The sequence below is a fragment of the Mixophyes fleayi genome, chromosome 7 (genome assembly GCF_038048845.1).
Source record: "Mixophyes fleayi isolate aMixFle1 chromosome 7, aMixFle1.hap1, whole genome shotgun sequence".
Lineage (NCBI taxonomy): Eukaryota > Metazoa > Chordata > Amphibia > Anura > Limnodynastidae > Mixophyes > Mixophyes fleayi.
The window spans coordinates 12,404,210-12,423,960 of record NC_134408.1 but is presented as its reverse complement, the minus strand read 5'-3'; the positions used below and the strand labels follow the sequence as shown (position 1 = coordinate 12,423,960).

The window sequence follows — 19,751 nt, the reverse complement described above, 5'->3', positions numbered from 1 at the left end:
GTAAATTTTGATAGCAGCCAATTAACCTACCAGTATGTTTTTGGAGTGTGGGAGAAAACCGGAGCACCCAGAGGAAACCAACACAAACTCGGGGAGAACATACAAACTCCACACAGATAGGGCCATGGTCGGGAATTGAACTCATGACCCCAGCGCTGTGAGGCAGAAGTGCTAACCACTTACATAGAGTTGTTTGTTTCCGTAAACCTCTGTAGCTCTGCTCTCTGCGATTATATCCAGTGAGCAGGTTTGTGTCTGGAAGATATAACAACTAACTGATGCTATAAACACATGGCTGGAAAGCACAGACAGAAGATAGACCGTGAAAGCTATGCATTTAGTAAAAGTTGCAATAAGTATATAATGCATGAGTCACAAACATAAACTCCTGCGAAAGTGGAAATTCCATTTAGCACGTGCGTTTCCACAGTACAGAGCTAAGTCCGCTTTGGTGGCTATTTCAGAGAAATGTTTTCAGCCTGTGCTGTAGTTTGCGATGCGTAACGCACAACAACAGGACAGAAGAGAACTGAATCTCATTTCCTCTTCTGCTATGACTGGCAGGGTGTAACTGAATTCAGATCGAAAAAATACAGATTATAAATTGCAGATTGGTTTAATGGGGGATGTCAGGGTTCAAAACAAGGTCACAGAGATGAGGACACCCGAATAACTGAGGATCAATTTCAGGGTTTCGAAAAATGACCGACGTAACCGGGAATAAAGTGATATGAATAATGCGAAATACTAACGATCTTTCAATGAAACCCTGCACGCAGTGCAGATGTACAGACTAAAGCTGGAAATAATCATAATTAAAATATGTTATCTGTAATTGACAACTCTGTAAACTGAAGATAGAGGACCAAGGCTGACATGACTTGCTGAGACTTGTAGTTCTACAGAAGAACTCTTAGCAAAAATATAGCGACGGCTAACGTACTGCCCGTTTGACGTAGTTGGAAAAGGCATTTAAGGAAAAGTGTCCAGAAATATCTGCCAAGTGCGAAAATCAAAAGTAATGGGATGTATATCACAGAGGTGTGCATTACCGTCTGAAGGACAACAGTTTTTATATAGGAAGTATGGAGTGAAAATTTTACTTTATTTTTAGACTAAATTTCTACTGCGGCTCAGTTTAAATGTAAAATGGGAAGGACTATTTCCTTCCCATGCCACAAAAAAAAGTTAATAAACATAACCCACAGCTTAAGTTAATAAACAACTGCTTAGATAGGTCAAAAAGCTCAAATGGCAAAGGAGAACATGTCCAGTTATTTTCTTTCAATTTAACTTATTTGTTTTCAAGACTTTTTGGTTACGCTCCTTTAGTCAAATTTACCGTTCTGTACAAACAAATGTCTGTTAACTGGGAGACTGCAAATAGTATTGTGTTATATTTCTATATCTTATACTCACCAAATGATTGGTCCGAGAAGGAACTCTTATCTGAAAAACTGTTGCCGTTGACATTTTTAGGCAAAGTCAGCGAGACATTCTGGTATGTGAGTTCTTGCGGCTTCTGGTTGACGTCTGATTGATGGGGAAATAAACAACAAGCTTTAGTTCATTTAATATTATCTTGAAAACAAATCCTGCAACCCGTTAGGGAGGATCATTCATAAATAATACTGATTACATTATCTATAGATCTTTATTTTTCACAAAATGCTTCATTTATAGAGGCGTATTTAAAGAGTTAAATCATACCAAATTTCTAAATTAATGAATTGTTTCAACCCCTCTTTCAACAGACACTGGTGGAAAAAGCAGTTTTGTCTCTCAGTGCATTAGGCACTGAAGTTGTTTGCTGCTAATGGAAAAAAAGCTAAATTTGCAAAACTGATAAGCAAAATATTTGCCTCATTCAGCATGTGGCTACAAAATTTCACGCGTTTCACAAGTGGAAAATGGGCTTAAGTGTTCACAGTCTTACCCTGACCACAGCAGAATGAATTGACCATCTTTGCCCAAGCTCTATTTATCTAATATAAAGTCTGTGTAATGCAGAATTAAAAAAATACAGCGCAGAATGGCGAAGCCAAAGCGAAATGCGTCACTGCTTTGAATACGCCTAACTTGATTTGCATCATCATTTAGCTTGTCTCATTGCCAACAGGGCAAATCTTCCTTTTCTGTATATTAAATGTTATAGAACCACGTTTTTAAATGCGCCGGAAAACAGCAAAATGTCCATGAAACTATTTTAAAAGTGCTAACTAGGTTCTGCTGTGCCCCCATACTGTGTAAAGAATAAAATAATTATTTAATTATTTGTTGCTGCTTTATATTGACACCTATAGTGAGCCTAGAAATGTCCTCTGAACGCCAAAGGGCAACATGTATCCAATGAACCGCACAAGACCCGATCTCTGCCTGCTCAGAGCTGGAGGAAAACTAAGAACAGCGCTGTCCAACTCCTCCCGCTCCTCCCATTGGCCGGTGCAACCTGTGCCCTTTGGTGGAAATCTAGGACCTCCTGCGCATCACAGAGGATTTTGTGCTGTGCGCTGTATATTTTCCATTCATGTAAACGTCCTCCACTGACTCACCTGGGTCCTGGGTGAGGGAATCCACGTACAGGTTCCTGGCAGTGCTGGCCTTGAAGAAACTGATATACAAAGGGAGAAATAAAAAAGTCTGAGTAAATAAGGTATAATAGACATTACTATCAGCTGATCCTCAAACATGTGTGCAGCCGTGTACTGTATGTTGTGTGTAGCCGTGTATTGTGTGAAGTGTGTAGCAGTGTATTGTGTGATGTATGTAGCCGTGTACTGTGTGATGTGTGTAGCCGTGTACTGTGTGATGTATATAGCTGTGTACTGTATGATGTATGTAGCTGTGTACTGTATGATGTATGTAGCTGTGTACTGTATGATGTGTGTAGCCGTGTACTGTATGATATGTGTAGCTGTGTACTGTATGATGTGTGTAGCCGTGTACTGTATGATGTGTGTAGCCGTGTACTGTGTGATGTGTGTAGCCGTGTACTGTGTTATGTATGTAGCCGTGTACTGTATGATGTGTGTAGCCGTGTACTGTGTGATGTATGTAGCCGTGTACTGTATGTTATGTGTAGCTGTGTACTGTATGATGTGTGTAGCTGTGTACTGTATGATGTATGTAGCCGTGTACTGTATGATGTATGTAGCTGTGTACTGTATGATGTATGTAGCCGTGTACTGTGTTATGTATGTAGCCGTGTACTGTATGATGTGTGTAGCCGTGTACTGTGTGATGTGTGTAGCTGTGTACTGTGTGATGTGTGTAGCTGTGTACTGTATGATGTGTGTAGCCGTGTACTGTATGATGTGTGTAGCCGTGTACTGTGTGATGTGTGTAGCCGTGTACTGTGTTATGTATGTAGCCGTGTACTGTATGATGTGTGTAGCCGTGTACTGTGTGATGTATGTAGCCGTGTACTGTATGTTATGTGTAGCCGTGTACTGTATGATGTGTGTAGCCTTGTACTGTGTTATGTATGTAGCCGTGTACTGTGTGATGTATGTAGCGGTGTACTGTATGTTATGTGTAGCCGTGTACTGTATGATGTGTGTAGCCTTGTACTGTATGATGTGTGTAGCCGTGTACTGTGTGATGTATGTAGCGGTGTACTGTATGTTATGTGTAGCTGTGTACTGTATGATGTGTGTAGCTGTGTACTGTATGATGTGTGTAGCTGTGTACTGTATGTTATGTGTAGCTGTGTACTGTGTGATGTATGTAGCTGTGTACTGTATGATGTGTGTAGCTGTGTACTGTATGATGTATGTAGCCGTGTACTGTATGATGTATGTAGCTGTGTACTGTATGATGTATGTAGCCATGTACTGTGTTATGTATGTAGCCGTGTACTGTATGATGTGTGTAGCCGTGTACTGTGTGATGTGTGTAGCTGTGTACTGTGTGATGTGTGTAGCTGTGTACTGTATGATGTGTGTAGCTGTGTACTGTATGATGTGTGTAGCCGTGTACTGTGTGATGTGTGTAGCTGTGTACTGTATGATGTGTGTAGCTGTGTAATGTGTGATGTGTGTAGCCATGTACTGTATGATGTATGTAGCTGTGTACTGTATGATGTATGTAGGTGTGTACTGTATGATGTATGTAGCTGTGTACTGTATGATGTGTGTAGCCGTGTACTGTATGATGTGTGTAGCAGTGTACTGTGTGATGTGTGTAGCTGTGTACTGTATGATGTGTGTAGCTGTGTACTGTATGATGTATGTAGGTGTGTACTGTATGATGTATGTAGCTGTGTACTGTATGATGTGTGTAGCTGTGTACTGTATGATGTGTGTAGCTGTGTACTGTATGATGTGTGTAGCCGTGTACTGTATGATGTGTGTAGCCGTGTACTGTATGATGTGTGTAGCAGTGTACTGTGTGATGTGTGTAGCCGTGTACTGTATGATGTGTGTAGCTGTGTACTGATGATGTATGTAGCAGTGTACTGTGTGATGTGTGTAGCTGTGTACTGATGATGTGTGTAGCTGTGTACTGATGATGTATGTAGCAGTGTACTGTGTGATGTGTGTAGCTGTGTACTGATGATGTGTGTAGCTGTGTACTGTGTGATGTGTGTAGCTGTGTACTGTATGATGTGTGTAGCTGTGTACTGTATGATGTGTGTAGCCGTGTACTGTGTGATGTGTGTAGCTGTGTACTGTATGATGTGTGTAGCCGTGTACTGTGTGATGTATGTAGCCGTGTACTGTATGTTATGTGTAGCTGTGTACTGTATGTTATGTGTAGCTGTGTACTGTATGTTATGTGTAGCTGTGTACTGTATGTTATGTGTAGCCGTGTACTATATGTTATGTAGCCGTGTACTGTATGTTACGTGTAGCCATTTACTACATACTATGTCATTGCACCTACCCGACTTTGACCTGTTTCTTGGCTCTTCTCTCTGTGAAAACATAATGTAGCTGAATAATAATTGTAGCTGGTGGTGGGGAAAGTGGGTGTGGCTACTGTACAGCCGCAGCATGATCAGCCACCAATTATAAAGCACCATTAGCGGCCGGTACTTCTGTGCAGCTACCAGTCATACGGTGCTGTCAGCTGAGGGCATCCATGAGACAATGTTACTATTTACATTAATTGCACCTCACCTCGTTTTTAAGATTCACTAAACCTAAAAAAATTATATGAGTTACTAATATGTATTTAACTGCAGACATTTGAGAGTTTTCATAACACGGGACAGAGTCAGGCAATTATTTTCATATGCACACCAGACTTCCTGTCAGTAACACCCTGCAGAGCAGCCCATAGACTTATAATACTGGCAGGGTGTGCTGGGGTGTGTAGAACTAGCAGTTGCCTAAGCATGCTATAAATCATGTATACAGAGAGTACATATAGGGCACAGCAGAGCGTAATGCAGAGATATACAAACATACAGAATATATTATATATGTAGGTATTAATATAACACATACTGCGTCTTGTGTACATGTAGACACTTATGATCATCAAGCAAAGCAGCAAATAGCTCAACGCAGTCGCCACGATGATCCAGTATCTCTCCTCCATGAATAGCTGAAAACCTGTCAGGGAACACAAAGTGTCAGTAAGGAGGGGTAAGTTGTCAGACCGTGTACAATTGTAAATCATCTCATCAGCAGTAGTGTGACAAGTAAGTGTGTGACTTATTTATAAATATCTGGCCCTCACACGTTATGTTATCCTTTATATGGATAATTGCAGGAACATTCAGAGCTTGCAATCTAATTTCTAGATGATCAATACAGATTCTCAAAATGTCCACCCGGTTGGAAATTCGATTGAATCTTACTGTTTTGATGGCCACAAAGATGGTCGCTGTACAATCATCAATTCACCACAATTCTAATTTGTGGTTTGAATTAAGCGGCTTGTTCGCACTTCCTGTTTGAGGTTTGCTGTTCGTCTCTCCAGTTCGCCATTGGCAGGTTGCAATAAAATTACTAGAGTATTTTCTTTTTTGAACACCATTTAAATTAGAATTTTATATTAAAAAGTATAGTAACATTTTTTAAAAATTCAAACTTCAAACAGAAGAGTATTTGAAGTTCACATTAAAGGTTCGTTGTTTGCCCAAAAAATATTAAAATTAATCAATTTAAGCTCAGATAGGCTCAAACATAGTTGATATGGTTAAACTTGTTCGATTTTCCCAAATTTAGCTAAATTTTTTCATTTGAACTCAAATTTTATATGTAGCAGGCTTGAACTTCTCTAGCGATCAATAACAAGGCTCTTGGTTTAAAAGTAGAGATGTGATTGGTTGAGAATTGCTCAGTGTATTAATCAGCTCAATGCTGTGTGACTGCTTTTGAAGCCCCAGAATTCCGTTCCAACAACCCTCTATTCCAGGGCTCCAAAATTACATTCTGCACAAAAGGAGAAGCGTATGGAGCCTTCTTCATTTTGTATAGGATGAAATATCTCCTTGTCTAGAGTTTGACCTCAGGAGTCCGTAACTGCAGACATTTCAAAGATATTTCCATGGACACTTAGCACGCATCTAAGCTTCATGCGTGATACTGTCTGAGAGGCCTTGGAGCACTACAACCTCTATAATGTCACATTTGCTGGATTTGATTACACTATTTGCATTTCATATACCCCTCTTCAATTATACTAGGTTATAGATTCTAGAACATAAGAATACATGATAAGAATTGCATCTGACATGAAGAAGAGTGGATTGGTATAATATACTTGGCCAATTAGGGACATGCGGCAACTGTGGGAGTCACATAAGAGGTATGGATGCTGGTGAGGTGTGAAGTCACGTTGCTTCTCAATAGTCTATGGATAATACTCTGAATATCAGAGTGCTTATAGCGATCGGGTATTTACCCAGTAATCTCACCTGTTGCAGCATTCTGCAAATCTACCCAACTGCACGTCACGTTTTGCCATCCTTCGTGAGAGCAGGAATAATTCCCAGAATCCTGTTGGGTGATGTTGGTGACATAGAGGGACGTTCCATTCCCCACCACTTCAATGTTCAGGGGACACCTCCCTCTCTTGACCACTGCAATGACATCTCCATCTCTCGACCACGACAAACTTGTCCAGTTTTTGGTGGCATTGCAGAAAACCCACTCATCCTTTCCGGGGTCAAACGTTACGTTGTTTCGTTCTATACATGGTGGAAGGAAAATCTGGGCGTCAATATTCACTGTACCGTTGAGATATGGTCAAATGGGCAAACAGATTAAACTGATTAGTCTTTTGCTGTTGGCAGCGATGAGTTGGTACATGATAGTACTGCCAGAGCTGTATTTATGATAAGTCGTATTGAGTCCACCTTTTTGACCATGACCTTCAGTTCTAGGTTGAGTTTTACCCACTTCATCTCAATATAACCATATGTAGCTAGATCTACTAAGACATTTGCTGGTATTTTTTTTGTTAAAGATGCCTTCAGCATAATTGGAGAGACTACTGATCCCTGTGTTTTAATACAAAAGGGGCATTTGTCCAAGGCCCACCAGGCCAGGGGCCCACCATGAACTATCTAGTAATGCTGCTGGATAATAAAGGAGCTATGAAACTGACACCTCGGTCATCTGGCTTCCTAAGACTTCAAGAGACCCATCGTTTTAGAGAAGTAAATATCCTGTTTCGTGTGAGTTGCTTGACAAACATAACTCTCAGGTCTCCTGAGTCAAATAGAGAAGTAAATAAAATTGAATAATATGCTCAACTTTAACCTAGTAGAATTAACTGTAACCCTTACATAGCCCTAACATTGACCCCAGTACTGAATATGAGCCTAAATCAAGTTATAATCTAACAGTAGACCTCTCTCCAGCCTAAAATTAATTTAAATCCTGTTTTTACCACCCCATAGTCTGATAATGTAAGAAATCCTTGCAAGGCTTAATTTGTCCCAGTGGCAATGGATTACGCTCTGTAGAACACTGGATGCACTCTGTACTGTAGCATACACTAGAATACAGTATCAATTTACCCCTATAGCTATAACGAAGGTCCTGGTTCTCTGCAGTAAAAGCCTTGTCACACTAACACTTTTTCAAGTGAAAATAACAAAACAAAATTGAGCGCACTCCTAATTCAGTAATTTGTACAGGTGGTGAAATTTAAAAAACAAAAATCGCTACTCCAATAATAACAGGGGGACTGTAATTCAAAACACAAAGTAAAAATAGAAGGAGCGCTATGCAGATGTTTTTGAATGATCATATGATCACAATGACGATTGTGATAAAAACAGCAATGCTAGAAATTAATCGTAGTAGTCATTAAAAAACATCTACCTAGAGCTCCTTTTTTTTTTTATTTACTTTTTCATACACCTAGATAGATTCCTTTGTCAGCATTTACTGACATATTTAGTATAAAGATTAATTATCTCTGTTATTACAGGAACCTGAGCTGTGGTAAATGTAGCTAAAAAAACATGTCTAAACACAGAGGCCTATTTTGCCCTTTGATACGACACATATGCTGCTCTACAACTGTATCTAATGCAGACAGCTTAGCAGAGCTGTGTCGTGTTCCAGGGCAGCAGAAGTAAACAGCTCTGTCTAATGATATTAATGCATATTGTAGAGAAGGAAGTTAAAAGGAAAATGCAATGTATTTAGTAAAAGTTGCAAGGGGCATGTACAAGCCAATAACTGAAAGTCGTCTGGAGGCGAAACACAACTTTAATTGGATACAAATTATTGATGTGATGTCTGCAATAAAAAAAGCTACAAAATACATTTATATATAATACACCCACTAAAGAAACTTCATTAAAACTATTAACTAAACTACTCAATGTAACGCTGTGGCCTAAGAGGACAGCGTTCTGCATTGAGAGAGCACTAGTTTAAGTTGAGTTGAATGCTGTGCGGAATGAGAGAGATCCAATAGAGAGGAGTAAATTAAAGTGTGAGAGCAGAGCGTGCATCGAGTTGGGGAAGAAGAGGGTTCCGAAACGGTGGGAGGACAAGTATATAGGAGTGTAGGTGTCCGCTGGGAGAGTTTGATGTGAGAGATACAGTAAAGAGACTTTATTAAGAGGAGATCTGGAAGCTGTGGTTAGAAGACTGGTAATCAGCTTCTCCACAAGCCTCAGAGGATAGTGAAACAGGGAACACACAATATATCGCTAGTGTCAGTTCCTTGTATATGTGGAATTAGTATCTACTGATAAACCAGAGGCCGGGTGGGATAAACCAGAGTGGATTATGCAGCAACAGTTTAAATTACACAAGTGATTTCTGTTCACATGCAGTACGTGATGTGTGGTCAAGTGAACGTGCAAATAAATATTTGTAATTCCCAAGATAGATCTCTCACCTATTCATTCCATCATCTATATTAGTGCACCACTTACGTTGCTTTATTTAATCTTCTTTTATTCATCTATACTATATATATAGTCTCCTTGCCAGGAGCAAACTTGCCTAGTCTCCCAGAACGTCCAGGAGACTCACAAATTTCATGGAATCCTCCCAGCTCCTGGAATAGTAGATTGACCTCCCGGATCCTGCCTTTCCTCTTGTAAAGAGGTCGGGTCCTAATGTGGCAACTTGCATGCTCATGGCCCAGCTGCGCAATGAAGTGATCACGTCATTTCGGGGAGGGGGAGGCATGCTGCAAATCACGTTGTCCATCCCCCTGCGCTTGCCCTTTGGTGGAGAGTCAAAAAAAATAGGCAAGTATTGCCTCCAGCAAATGGAACCTCTTAAGAGCCACATGCAAACAATGGACAGAGTTACCCGTAGCTGTAGAAACCAAAAGGAATATATGTGTGCTTGGTAGATGTGTGAGATAGTTTAGTAAGAGTTATACAGGGGAGAGGGGAAGGGAACATTGTACTTGGAAATATTGCTACAAGAGGAATGCACCCAACGCGTTCCTGTGAGTTCTGCACTGCGTGGACTCTCTAGCTCACAGACTATTCATCCATTATCTGCTTTCATAAAATGTTCCTACCAGCTTTGCTGTTCTTTGTGACCTCACTTCCAACTCATTACAACTTCTCAGGCCCCTTCTCCCAGGTGCATACTTCTGTTGTTATTCACCGTGGTCTACTAATAAACGTTACACATTCTAGTGACTGTTGGTGGCGAGTGTTGAAAACAAGACTCCCAGGCACCAGTGATCCAAACAGTTGTGACAGTTACTCCTCTCATGCAAATCCCATATAATCACTCACATTTATATCCCCTCTGCTGCTTTCCATGGTATGTGAATCAAACCCTGTCCCCATCAACAAAATGTACACATTATGCACACTGTACCATTCAAACTCTCTACCGAGCTGTTTGCTGTCCATCATCATCATCATCAACATTTATTTATATAGCGCCAGCAAATTCCGTATCGCTTTACAATTGGGAACAAACATTAATAAGACAATACTGGGTAATACATACAGACAGAGAGGTAAGAGAACCCTGCTCGAAAGCTTACAATCTATAGGACAATGGGAGTTAGAAACACAAGGGCATGTGCTACATCATATTGCACAATGGACCAGCCAGACTGCAAAGGTAAAAGTACTGAGTGGGCTGTGTGTGTTGCAATGTTGGTCAGAAGGTTGTTGTCTTGCGTTAGCAGTGTAGAGGATGGCAATAGGGTAATCTAGGGAAATTAAGATGATGGTTGAGGAATATCATAACCTTGTCTGAAGAAGTGGGTTTTCAGTGAACGCTTTAAGGTTTGAAGTCTTGAGGAAAGTCTTACTGTGTGAGGGAGGGAATTCCACAAAGTAGGTGCAGCCTGGAAAAAATCCTGTAACCGAGAATGGGAGGATGTGATGAGAGTTGAGGAGAGACGTAGATCTTGTGCAGAACGGAGGTGTCGAGTAGGGAGATATTTCGAGACAAGTGAGGAAATGTATGTCGGTGCAATTTTGTTGATGGCCTTGTATGTTAGTAGAAGAATTTTATATTGGATTCGTTGAAATACAGGCAGCCAATGTAGAGACTGACAGAGTGGCTCAGCAGAGGAATAACGTTTTGTAAGGAAAATCAGTCTAGCCGCTGCGTGCAAAATAGACTGTAGGGGTTCAAGTCTGACTTTGGGAAGACCAGTAAGGAGGGAATTGCAATAGTCGATGCGGGAGATGATGAGTGCATGAATTAATGTTTTTGCGGTGTCTTGTGTCAGATATGTGCGTATTCTGGAAATGTTCTTTAGGTGTATGTAACATGATTTAGATATAGAGTTGATGTGGGGAATAAACGACCATGTAAATATTCACAGTTTTCTACCTAAGCTGAAGGATTGGTACTTTCAGCATAATCCTATCGTCACAATTTGAACAGGAACTTGGTTAACCAAGAAAACTAGACATGGGTCTACAACCATTCCTGGTTAAGATAGGTTAAAAGAAAAGCAGAGGAATTTTATGATTCCTTAAATGTTGTACCTTTAACTAGCCCCTCTAGTTCATGTACACCCATAATTATTTCTGGCATCTACCACTCCCCCAAAACATCCCTGCAATCTGCATCTAATACGAAATTCTTTCTGAGAAGCATTCCATCTCTTGACTGCAAAGACTTCCCAGAATCCTTATGAACTTAAATCTCAATTGGCTCGTCACTAAATATAGCAAATTCTGTAACCAACCAGCTAAGACCAATCTCAGTTCCTACATTTATTCATTCCTAGACTAGATCCTATCATCATGCCTTAGTGGAATCCACTACTCTGGTATTCAGCCTGACAATTTTAGCAACCATGGAATAGTGTATCGTTAACATAAAATCAAACTTTTAAAAGTTAGTTCGAAAACACTTTGCACAGGAACTTGAAAATATTTCAGTTGCCAACACTTCCTTAATGACTTAATGACTTTACCAACTGTGCCTGGTATAGAGGCAACATGATACCGGACTCTGATTCTGCATTTGAATATTTTCAGTCTGAGTTCCTAAATCTAGGTAAATCATGGTACAAAATCAGAGTGTATGGCACTCACCTTCCCTGGGTTACATTGAATTCTTCCAATTTTGAAGTGGCTTGTGCAAGAGATCGAAACTCAGAAGTGTTAGCCATGATCATATTAACTAGAAAATATATTCACTAGGCAAACAAGGCTAGCTAGACCCTAATACTACTCTGACCATTTGCATCAAAACACTGCAAATCCTGCACAAATGGCCAATAATAATTTAGTTGAGCCCTCTAGCTGTCTGGAGACCACTAGTTTGATAGCGAATGATGTGATGTTGACGAGAAACACTGCAACGTGTTTGATGAATAATTTTTGGAATGTGCTACTTCTTTAATGGCCTGACATAATTGTGACCTTAATTTGGATCTACTAACTGAGGTCACCCATACTCCCTTTCCACAATATACTCATACATTTACATTCATTCCCGCAAGTGAACAAAAGATTGCCTAGGAGATCCATCTTCTCAAATGTAAACAACGATTGTGGGCTGGACCTGTTGTAATCAAAGTTTAGTATCCCTGCCATTGTTAACCCAATTGCCTCCTTACTAAACTTAATTATGTCATTTAGTCAAATTCCCAAGGCTTGGATAACTGCTCGACTGTTCCCTAAAAGTGGTGACAAAAGTACAGATCTATCTCTTTATTATCTGTTTTATCCAGTCAGGGAAAATGTGCTCAATTCCAACTCAACAAACCTGGGGGTCATTCAAGGATATGTTCTGGGCTCATTAATGTTTTCTCTCTTCATCAATGACTTACCCATAGAATGTAAGCCTATTTCCATTATCCACATGTATGCAGATGCTTCTATCATGTTAGTGCACACATTAAGCCTGTCTGACCTTAATTGGGACAAGGGCTAAACTTGAAAAGTGTCCATCACCAGAGCTACAGTTTAGAGCAAACTCCTACTTTAATGTGACACTAATATCCAAACATAAATACCTGGTTATATGACTTTATTCACACCTATTGTTCAATTTACATATAGCACCCTAACATCCAGGGTTTATATGTATTAATATACACTCCTCCCATAGCCAGAAAGGACATAGCAAAACAGATGCTTATGTCAAATACAGGGCAGAGGAATGTAGTTTAAGGAACTGCCCCTCTAACTGTATGCCACATTACATACACTCTAAAATCTACTGTTTTGTTTTGCCCTTTAATTACAGTACTCACCATTGCTATCAGACCTTGTTTGGAAGTTCCTGGAATCCAGATGAAGTGTTCACCTTTTAGACAAGTTACCCAGTTATCTGTCCAGATGTGTGATCTCTGGAGCACGCAGCACTTATCACCTTAGATCCACTTCCGGAAGTCTGCTAAATTTATTAAACAACCTAGTTGCTCTACATTGGTCTACTGGGCACCGAAAGTTTGGTGGGCTTTACAAGTTTTCCTCCAGCCTGACTTAACAGACAGCTGCCCTTTCATATTATACGCATGTAGTTACATGGGATTTTATTTGCAGAATTGCCCTTTATGTAACCACAAAACTGTATCTGATGTACCAAGGACATAATTGAAATGTATTTCTTCCCGGTAAGCGATTTCATAACTATAAAGTAACCATATAGCAGAAAAACCCCATCACTTTGGACCTTTGCTGAGTCATAGTGAAATTATGGTCATGTTTAGGGATGTGAAAGTAGCCTCATTAGATTAGTAACATCCTGTACTATTAATGGCATATAACAAACTATTGTCCCATGTGTCTCAAACTCTTGTCCTGTGTGTCTCATTATATTGCACATTAACCTCCATGGAATAAAGTCTGCATTGTACACTAGCCATTGGGAAAGGATACAGTTTTGTATACTAGCTACCAGAAAAGGGGTGAATAATGTAGACTAGAAGCCAAGAAGGGGGATTGTATTATTCAAAAACCATTAGGAAAGGCCATGTATTGTACACAAGGCGTAAGAAAGAAGTCTGTATTGTACACTAGACACCAGGAAGGGAGTCTATACATTAGCGAGCAGTAAAAGGGTCTGTATTGTACACTAAACCCCAAAAAGGATTATAGGTTATGACCTATGAGGTAAGATGTCATACCTCTCAACTGTACCTAGCTTGGACAACTCAACTGCAAAACAGATAGCAAAAGGATACTGGTCAATATAAAGTCAATTAATTATTGTTCTTACCTGTGCCCCTGGTGTGTTCAGAAGTTTTCCTATTGTCCACTGAGCAGGAATAAATGTGGGCTCTGCTCCTGTTCGCATTTGCGGGGAGCAGCAGAGATGGAGCCAAGGTTTCCAACTTCAGAATTAATGACTTCACCTCCAGTGTCATCCATGACTGGTGGCTACCCATCTCCAACTTGAACTTCACTGGAATCGGCTTGGAGGAAAAGTGCCCGCAGGGTAATGCTATGTTACCTAGAGGGGAAACAGGAAACAAGAAAATGAATAGCGCTGTGTGAACTGCCAATATGCAGACAAAATCCTAAATTGTCAGAACTCCACAACTCAGAGTTCCGGAACTTGAAACTCTCAGAGTTCCGGAACATGGAGCTCTCAGAGTTCCGGAACATGGAACTCTCAGAGTTCCGGAATATGGAACTCTCAGATTTCTGCTCGTTAGAGTAGGAGGGTTACTGGGGAAAGCTAGTGGGACCGTAAAGGCAAAAAATGAATAACCCCAACAGGTAACTGATTCCCCCCCCCCCCCAATTCTGTAACTGTAAGAAAACCCTTACACACACTCATTTGTAAACGTGGTTTTGTCCTGATACAGTTTGTTCTTATTTTAACCCTCATGTTCTGCAAACGGGTATAGGCTCCATTGTGGGAAAGCAACAGGTCCACCCAATCCTGGGAATACTCATGTTTGTATTGTTATAAATGTGTCTTGTATCTTTCGATCTTTTAACAGACAAAAAAAAATGTATACGGCCACGAAACAGTAATAGGGAACCTAGAAATAAAGAAAGAACTAAAATATTCCTGTAACAAACACAAATAGACTTGCGGTCCTGTTTATGTAACCAAATGAGCAAAAAAATACTGCAGATGACCACAGACACTTTAGTTGTTTACATGATTGTTATCTGCAGGTTTGTTACTATGTTACAATCGTATATAAAGTGCGTTTGCAGTTGATTCCCTTTTTTGTCTATTTTTGTAACCTGTGTTTGTGAAACTGCTGAATTTGAAGGGTATTTTTAGTTCTGCCTTTCATGAGTTTTACATACTCATTTCTACGTTGAATTTTACAGTCAGCTTTAAAATAAAGCGAATAAAGTTCAAAATTTCACGGATGAGTTTTTAATGCAATAATTTTCATGCATTAAAAAAAAGCATCAACCATAAAGGAACTGACTCATAAAATCTTGCAAAAATCCTGACGTAACATATGATAAAGAACAAAATGCAGCCATATGTCATTTTAAATGTGCCTATGTAAATAATGCCAAAGTAGGCAATGATTTAAAACCATGGCTTGTGGCACAAGAATTAAGCACATGCAAAGTGCTTAAAAACTCAGCTCTGAAAGTCACGTCATTAATGATATGAGGAACAGGTTATTGTGGGATGAAGTTTGTCAATTAGCCATTTTGTCTAATTCATTAAGCATATATAGTACCCTCACTTGATTGGATGCAATGTAAAAGTAGGATTTTGACTGCAAGCATTCCAGATTTTTAAAAACCTGCACATGTAGCTTTCAGTATGCGGATTGACTCAGTCACACGCACTTCACGTGCGGCTGATCATTGGTGTAATTTCACAAAGACTGGAGGAGTTGTTGAATGACAGATTGCAGGAACCAATAGAAAACTATGACAGGGACAGCAGGCTTTATACTTTCAGAATTACCACCAATTAAACTAAGCTTTTGATTAACATTTTTTAGTTGATGGACAAATTATTTAATGTTACACGATTAATGTTGCTCTACATAACAAAGCTTGTTTCATATGGAAAACGTTTTACCCTTAAGCATAAACTGGAAGGAACTAAGGGCCTGATTCATTAAGGATCTTAAATTAGGAGGATCCTTATTTCAGTCTCCTGGACAAAACCATATTACAATGCAAGGGGTGCAAATGAGTATTCTGTTTTGCACATAAGTTAAATACTGACTGTTTTTTCATGTAACACACAAATACTTGATAGCTTATTTGTACACTGACATTTAAAGTTGATATGTGTGTGTTATAGGAAAAAACAGTCAGTATTTAACTTATGTGCAAAACAGAACACTCATTTGCACCCCTTGCATTGTAACATGGTTTTGTCTAGGAGACTGAAATAAGGATCCTCTTCATTTAAGATCCTTAATGAATCAGGCCCTAGATTACTCCTCTAGGACCTTCTCAGCATTTCTCTCAAACGCAAGTAGAAAGATTCAGATTTAAGGAAGGATTCTACTTAGGTCTACCCATTCATCTTTTTTATAATGTGCTATATAGGAGATATTAGATGTCTAATATCACCCGTAACTTGGTATGTTTAAATTGGAGCGCCTGCCAGATCCTACAACATTTCACTTGACCTGCTTCTGGCCCACAGATCGTAAAAGTGCTTCTTGTGTATTCAATGCTCAGAACATGAAATTCAGCAGTACCATCTAACTACACCTTGACCCTGGGCTCTTCAGATACAGTGTATGGAAGTCCAGGCCTTGCAAGGTCCTCGGTGCTGAACTATGCAGCCTAGTGCACAATTACCTCAACCACCACTGGAGAATAAAGAAAAGGTTCAACACTTCATATTCTGAACAATTGGCCAATAAGTTTGGAGGCGAGAGTGCTATATTTGTGGCTTATCCTTTTTTTTATACAAGGTTTATTAAGCTGTAATGACCCTCACTCCTGGTTGGTTTACCCTTGCAGAAGAAATAAAGCAAATCAACTTCAAGCATGCTTCATTGCATTTCAACATGGACATCTATTATAGCTCTCGGGTTAAACCCACCAGGACAGGGATTATTATGAAGTAGAGAGACACCATGGTGTAGAGTGTACAGATAATAGAACATCACGAAGTAGAGGGTACAGAGAACAGAACATCATGGAGTAGAGGGTACAGAGAACAGAACATCACGGAGTAGAGGGTACAGAGAACATAACACCATAGGGTAGAGTGTACAGAGAACAGAACATCACGGAGTAGAGGGTACAGAGTACAGAACATCACGGAATTGAGGGTACAGAGTACAGAACATCACAAAGTAGAAGGTACAGAGAACAGAACATCAGGGAGTAGTAGAGGGTACAGAGTACAAAACATCATGGAGTAGAGGGTACAAAGTACAGAACATCATGGAGTAGAGGGTACAGAGTACAGAACATCACGGAATTGAGGGTACAGAGAACAGAACATCATGGAGTAGAGGGTACAGAGTACAGAACATCACGGAATTGAGGGTACAGAGAACAGAACATCACGGAGTAGAGGGTACAGAGAACAGAACATCACGGAATTGAGGGTACAGAGAACAGAACATCACGGAGTAGAGGGTACAGAGTACAGAACATCACGGAATTGAGGGTACAGAGTACAGAACATCACAAAGTAGAAGGTACAGAGAACAGAACATCAAGGAGTAGTAGAGGGTACAGAGTACAGAACATCATGGAGTAGAGGGTACAGAGTACAGAACATCATGGAGTAGAGGGTACAAAGTACAGAACATCATGGAGTAGAGGGTACAAAGTACAGAACATCATGGAGTAGAGGGTACAGAGTACAGAACATCATGGAGTAGAGGGTACAGAGTACAGAACATCACGGAGTAGAGGGTACAGAGAACAGAACATCACGGAATTGAGGGTACAGAGAACAGAACATCATGGAGTAGAGGGTACAAAGTACAGAACATCATGGAGTAGAAGGTACAAACCTTGAACTATCATTAATGAGAGTGAGCATAAAAGAGGAGAGACTACAGACTTGGGATCCTGATGGGATATAGAGTACAGAACATGGATCATCATATGGTAGAGTGTAAAGAATGGGGACCATCGTTGGGTTGACAGGACAGAGCAGGGATCATAATGCCACAGAGAGCACCATAGACAGTACACACCGTAGCATAGCCTCATGTTAGTACAAAGCGGGCACCATAGACAGTACAGCCTCATGTTAGCGGAGATAATTTGGCATTTCTTACCTCCAGCAGGCTCAGATATAGTCCTGGCGTCCTCTGGTATTTGGATGGAGGAGGTGATGCAGAAACAGAGGACGAGGAGAACCAGCATGATCCACATAACCCTCACAATGTGTGACAGATTACACAGGGCAGCCAGTAACGGGCACAGACTCACAGAAGCATGAACTTCTCAGCAAGTCTTCCCCTGGGAGGTGATGGCAGCACCTGCAGAGTGGGCGTGGGAGAGAGGAGAGGGGTCCGACCTGACGGAGCAGCAGCGTTCCTCCTCCTCACAATTTCACTTTCAATATGAAACTCTGAGCAGAAGCAAAATATATACAAGAGGAGCGAAAAAGGAAGTTAACTGTTATTGTTAAAGTGGCAAAAGTACACTGTTGTCCTGTGAATAATACGTGCATTGCTCAATGAGAAGTTATTATTGTTGCACATGCATAATGTAAAAATGAAATATAAATATTTCAATAATTCCTAGTCCACCTCTTTATCTGGTTCCAATCGCTGCATCAGAAATAATTTCTTAATTAAGAACATTGCCACAGTGATTTATAAAATCATAGATCCCTCCTGTTCTATACTGAACATTGGAGAAATAGGTGATTGCAGTGATTTTGTGATCTTTATTATTATTATTATTATTATTATTATTATTATTATTATTACTATTATTATGTCTTTGGATTATGTTTTTTTGGGATGTTGTAGATCGATTTTCCTTTAATAGATTTGGTGATTAGCAAATTAACCTGTAAACCACAAAAGAAGTAGCAATATTTTATCACGATTTCTGCAAATGATCCTTTTGTAGGTCCCCGATAATATCACTTGCTGTGAAGCTGAGATGATTACCAATGAAATGCTACTAATATGTCCTATTTACAGGCTGATCCAACGTAACAGCCTACAGCCTGCATTTGGTGTAGTTTCGTTTCTGGAGAAGGGTGGGGTGTACTCAGTACAGCTGTCATTCCCTGGTAATGCAGATACCACACCCCAGAGCGGGTTACTTAAATATAAGTTTGTTGGTACCTACCCCTTAATGCATTGAACCAGGGAGACTTGTCACGTGCATCTGTACGACATTTTCACTTACTATATACAGCAAGGCCATATCTCCCAATGATTTTGGCTGATTCTGTCCTGATTTTCTAACCCCAAAAGGGGTGGACCTTTCATACAGGATCAGTGGATTTCTTGACACGTGGTCATGATTGTTTATATTGGGGCAGGATTTGGACAGATTAGGGTGTCCGGCGGGTCAGGTTGGATGATTATTATGCCCTAATATTGGGAGCTATGCAAAACGGTTGAAGAGAAATCAACAGTAACATTTTTTAATATGTAGTGTAAACTAACTAAATTTTACCATCGCAATTTATTTAATTAAAAAAAATAAATCAGAAATGTGATTACATTTCATGTTTTTGCCAGGATGCACCTCCATAGTTCAGATATTTTCTTTTATATTTTGCAGTTTTATTCATCTGACAATAGTTCCTATTTTCTGCACCCTAAATTGTCATTACCTATCAGAAAATGGTTATGTCCTCACAAGAAATGGGATGTGATTTGGCAGGCGTGGATTAATTTGTCCCAGTTTTCAATAAAACATGTTGGAAGGAATGTAGGATCAGATTCTAGTTATCATTTATTTAGTACATTCTGCAGAATGACAGCTAGAATCTGATTGGTTGCTA

General features: G+C 39.9%; 1 protein-coding gene across 3 annotated transcripts in view; it reads right to left on the bottom strand.

Moving 5' to 3' along the window:
• Positions 1–19,233, bottom strand: part of LOC142097330 (uncharacterized) — a 33,965-nt gene extending 14,732 nt beyond the window's left edge. Inside the window, exons 1-7 of one of the 3 annotated variants that reach the window (XM_075179072.1) lie at positions 19,148–19,233; positions 14,085–14,318; positions 6,869–7,141; positions 5,451–5,558; positions 4,885–4,915; positions 2,553–2,611; positions 1,420–1,533 (exon numbers count right to left, since the gene is read on the bottom strand). In XM_075179072.1, coding sequence (XP_075035173.1) covers positions 1,420–1,533; positions 2,553–2,611; positions 4,885–4,915; positions 5,451–5,558; positions 6,869–7,141; positions 14,085–14,253 — 754 coding nt within the window. In that variant the 5' untranslated portion in view covers positions 14,254–14,318; positions 19,148–19,233. Of the gene's footprint in view, positions 1–1,419; positions 1,534–2,552; positions 2,612–4,884; positions 4,916–5,450; positions 5,559–6,868; positions 7,142–14,084; positions 14,319–18,057; positions 18,386–19,147 lie in introns of those variants that run through there. The other 2 variants (XM_075179071.1, XM_075179070.1) reach the window with 2 other exon arrangements.
• Between the last annotated feature and the right edge of the window lie 518 nt (positions 19,234–19,751).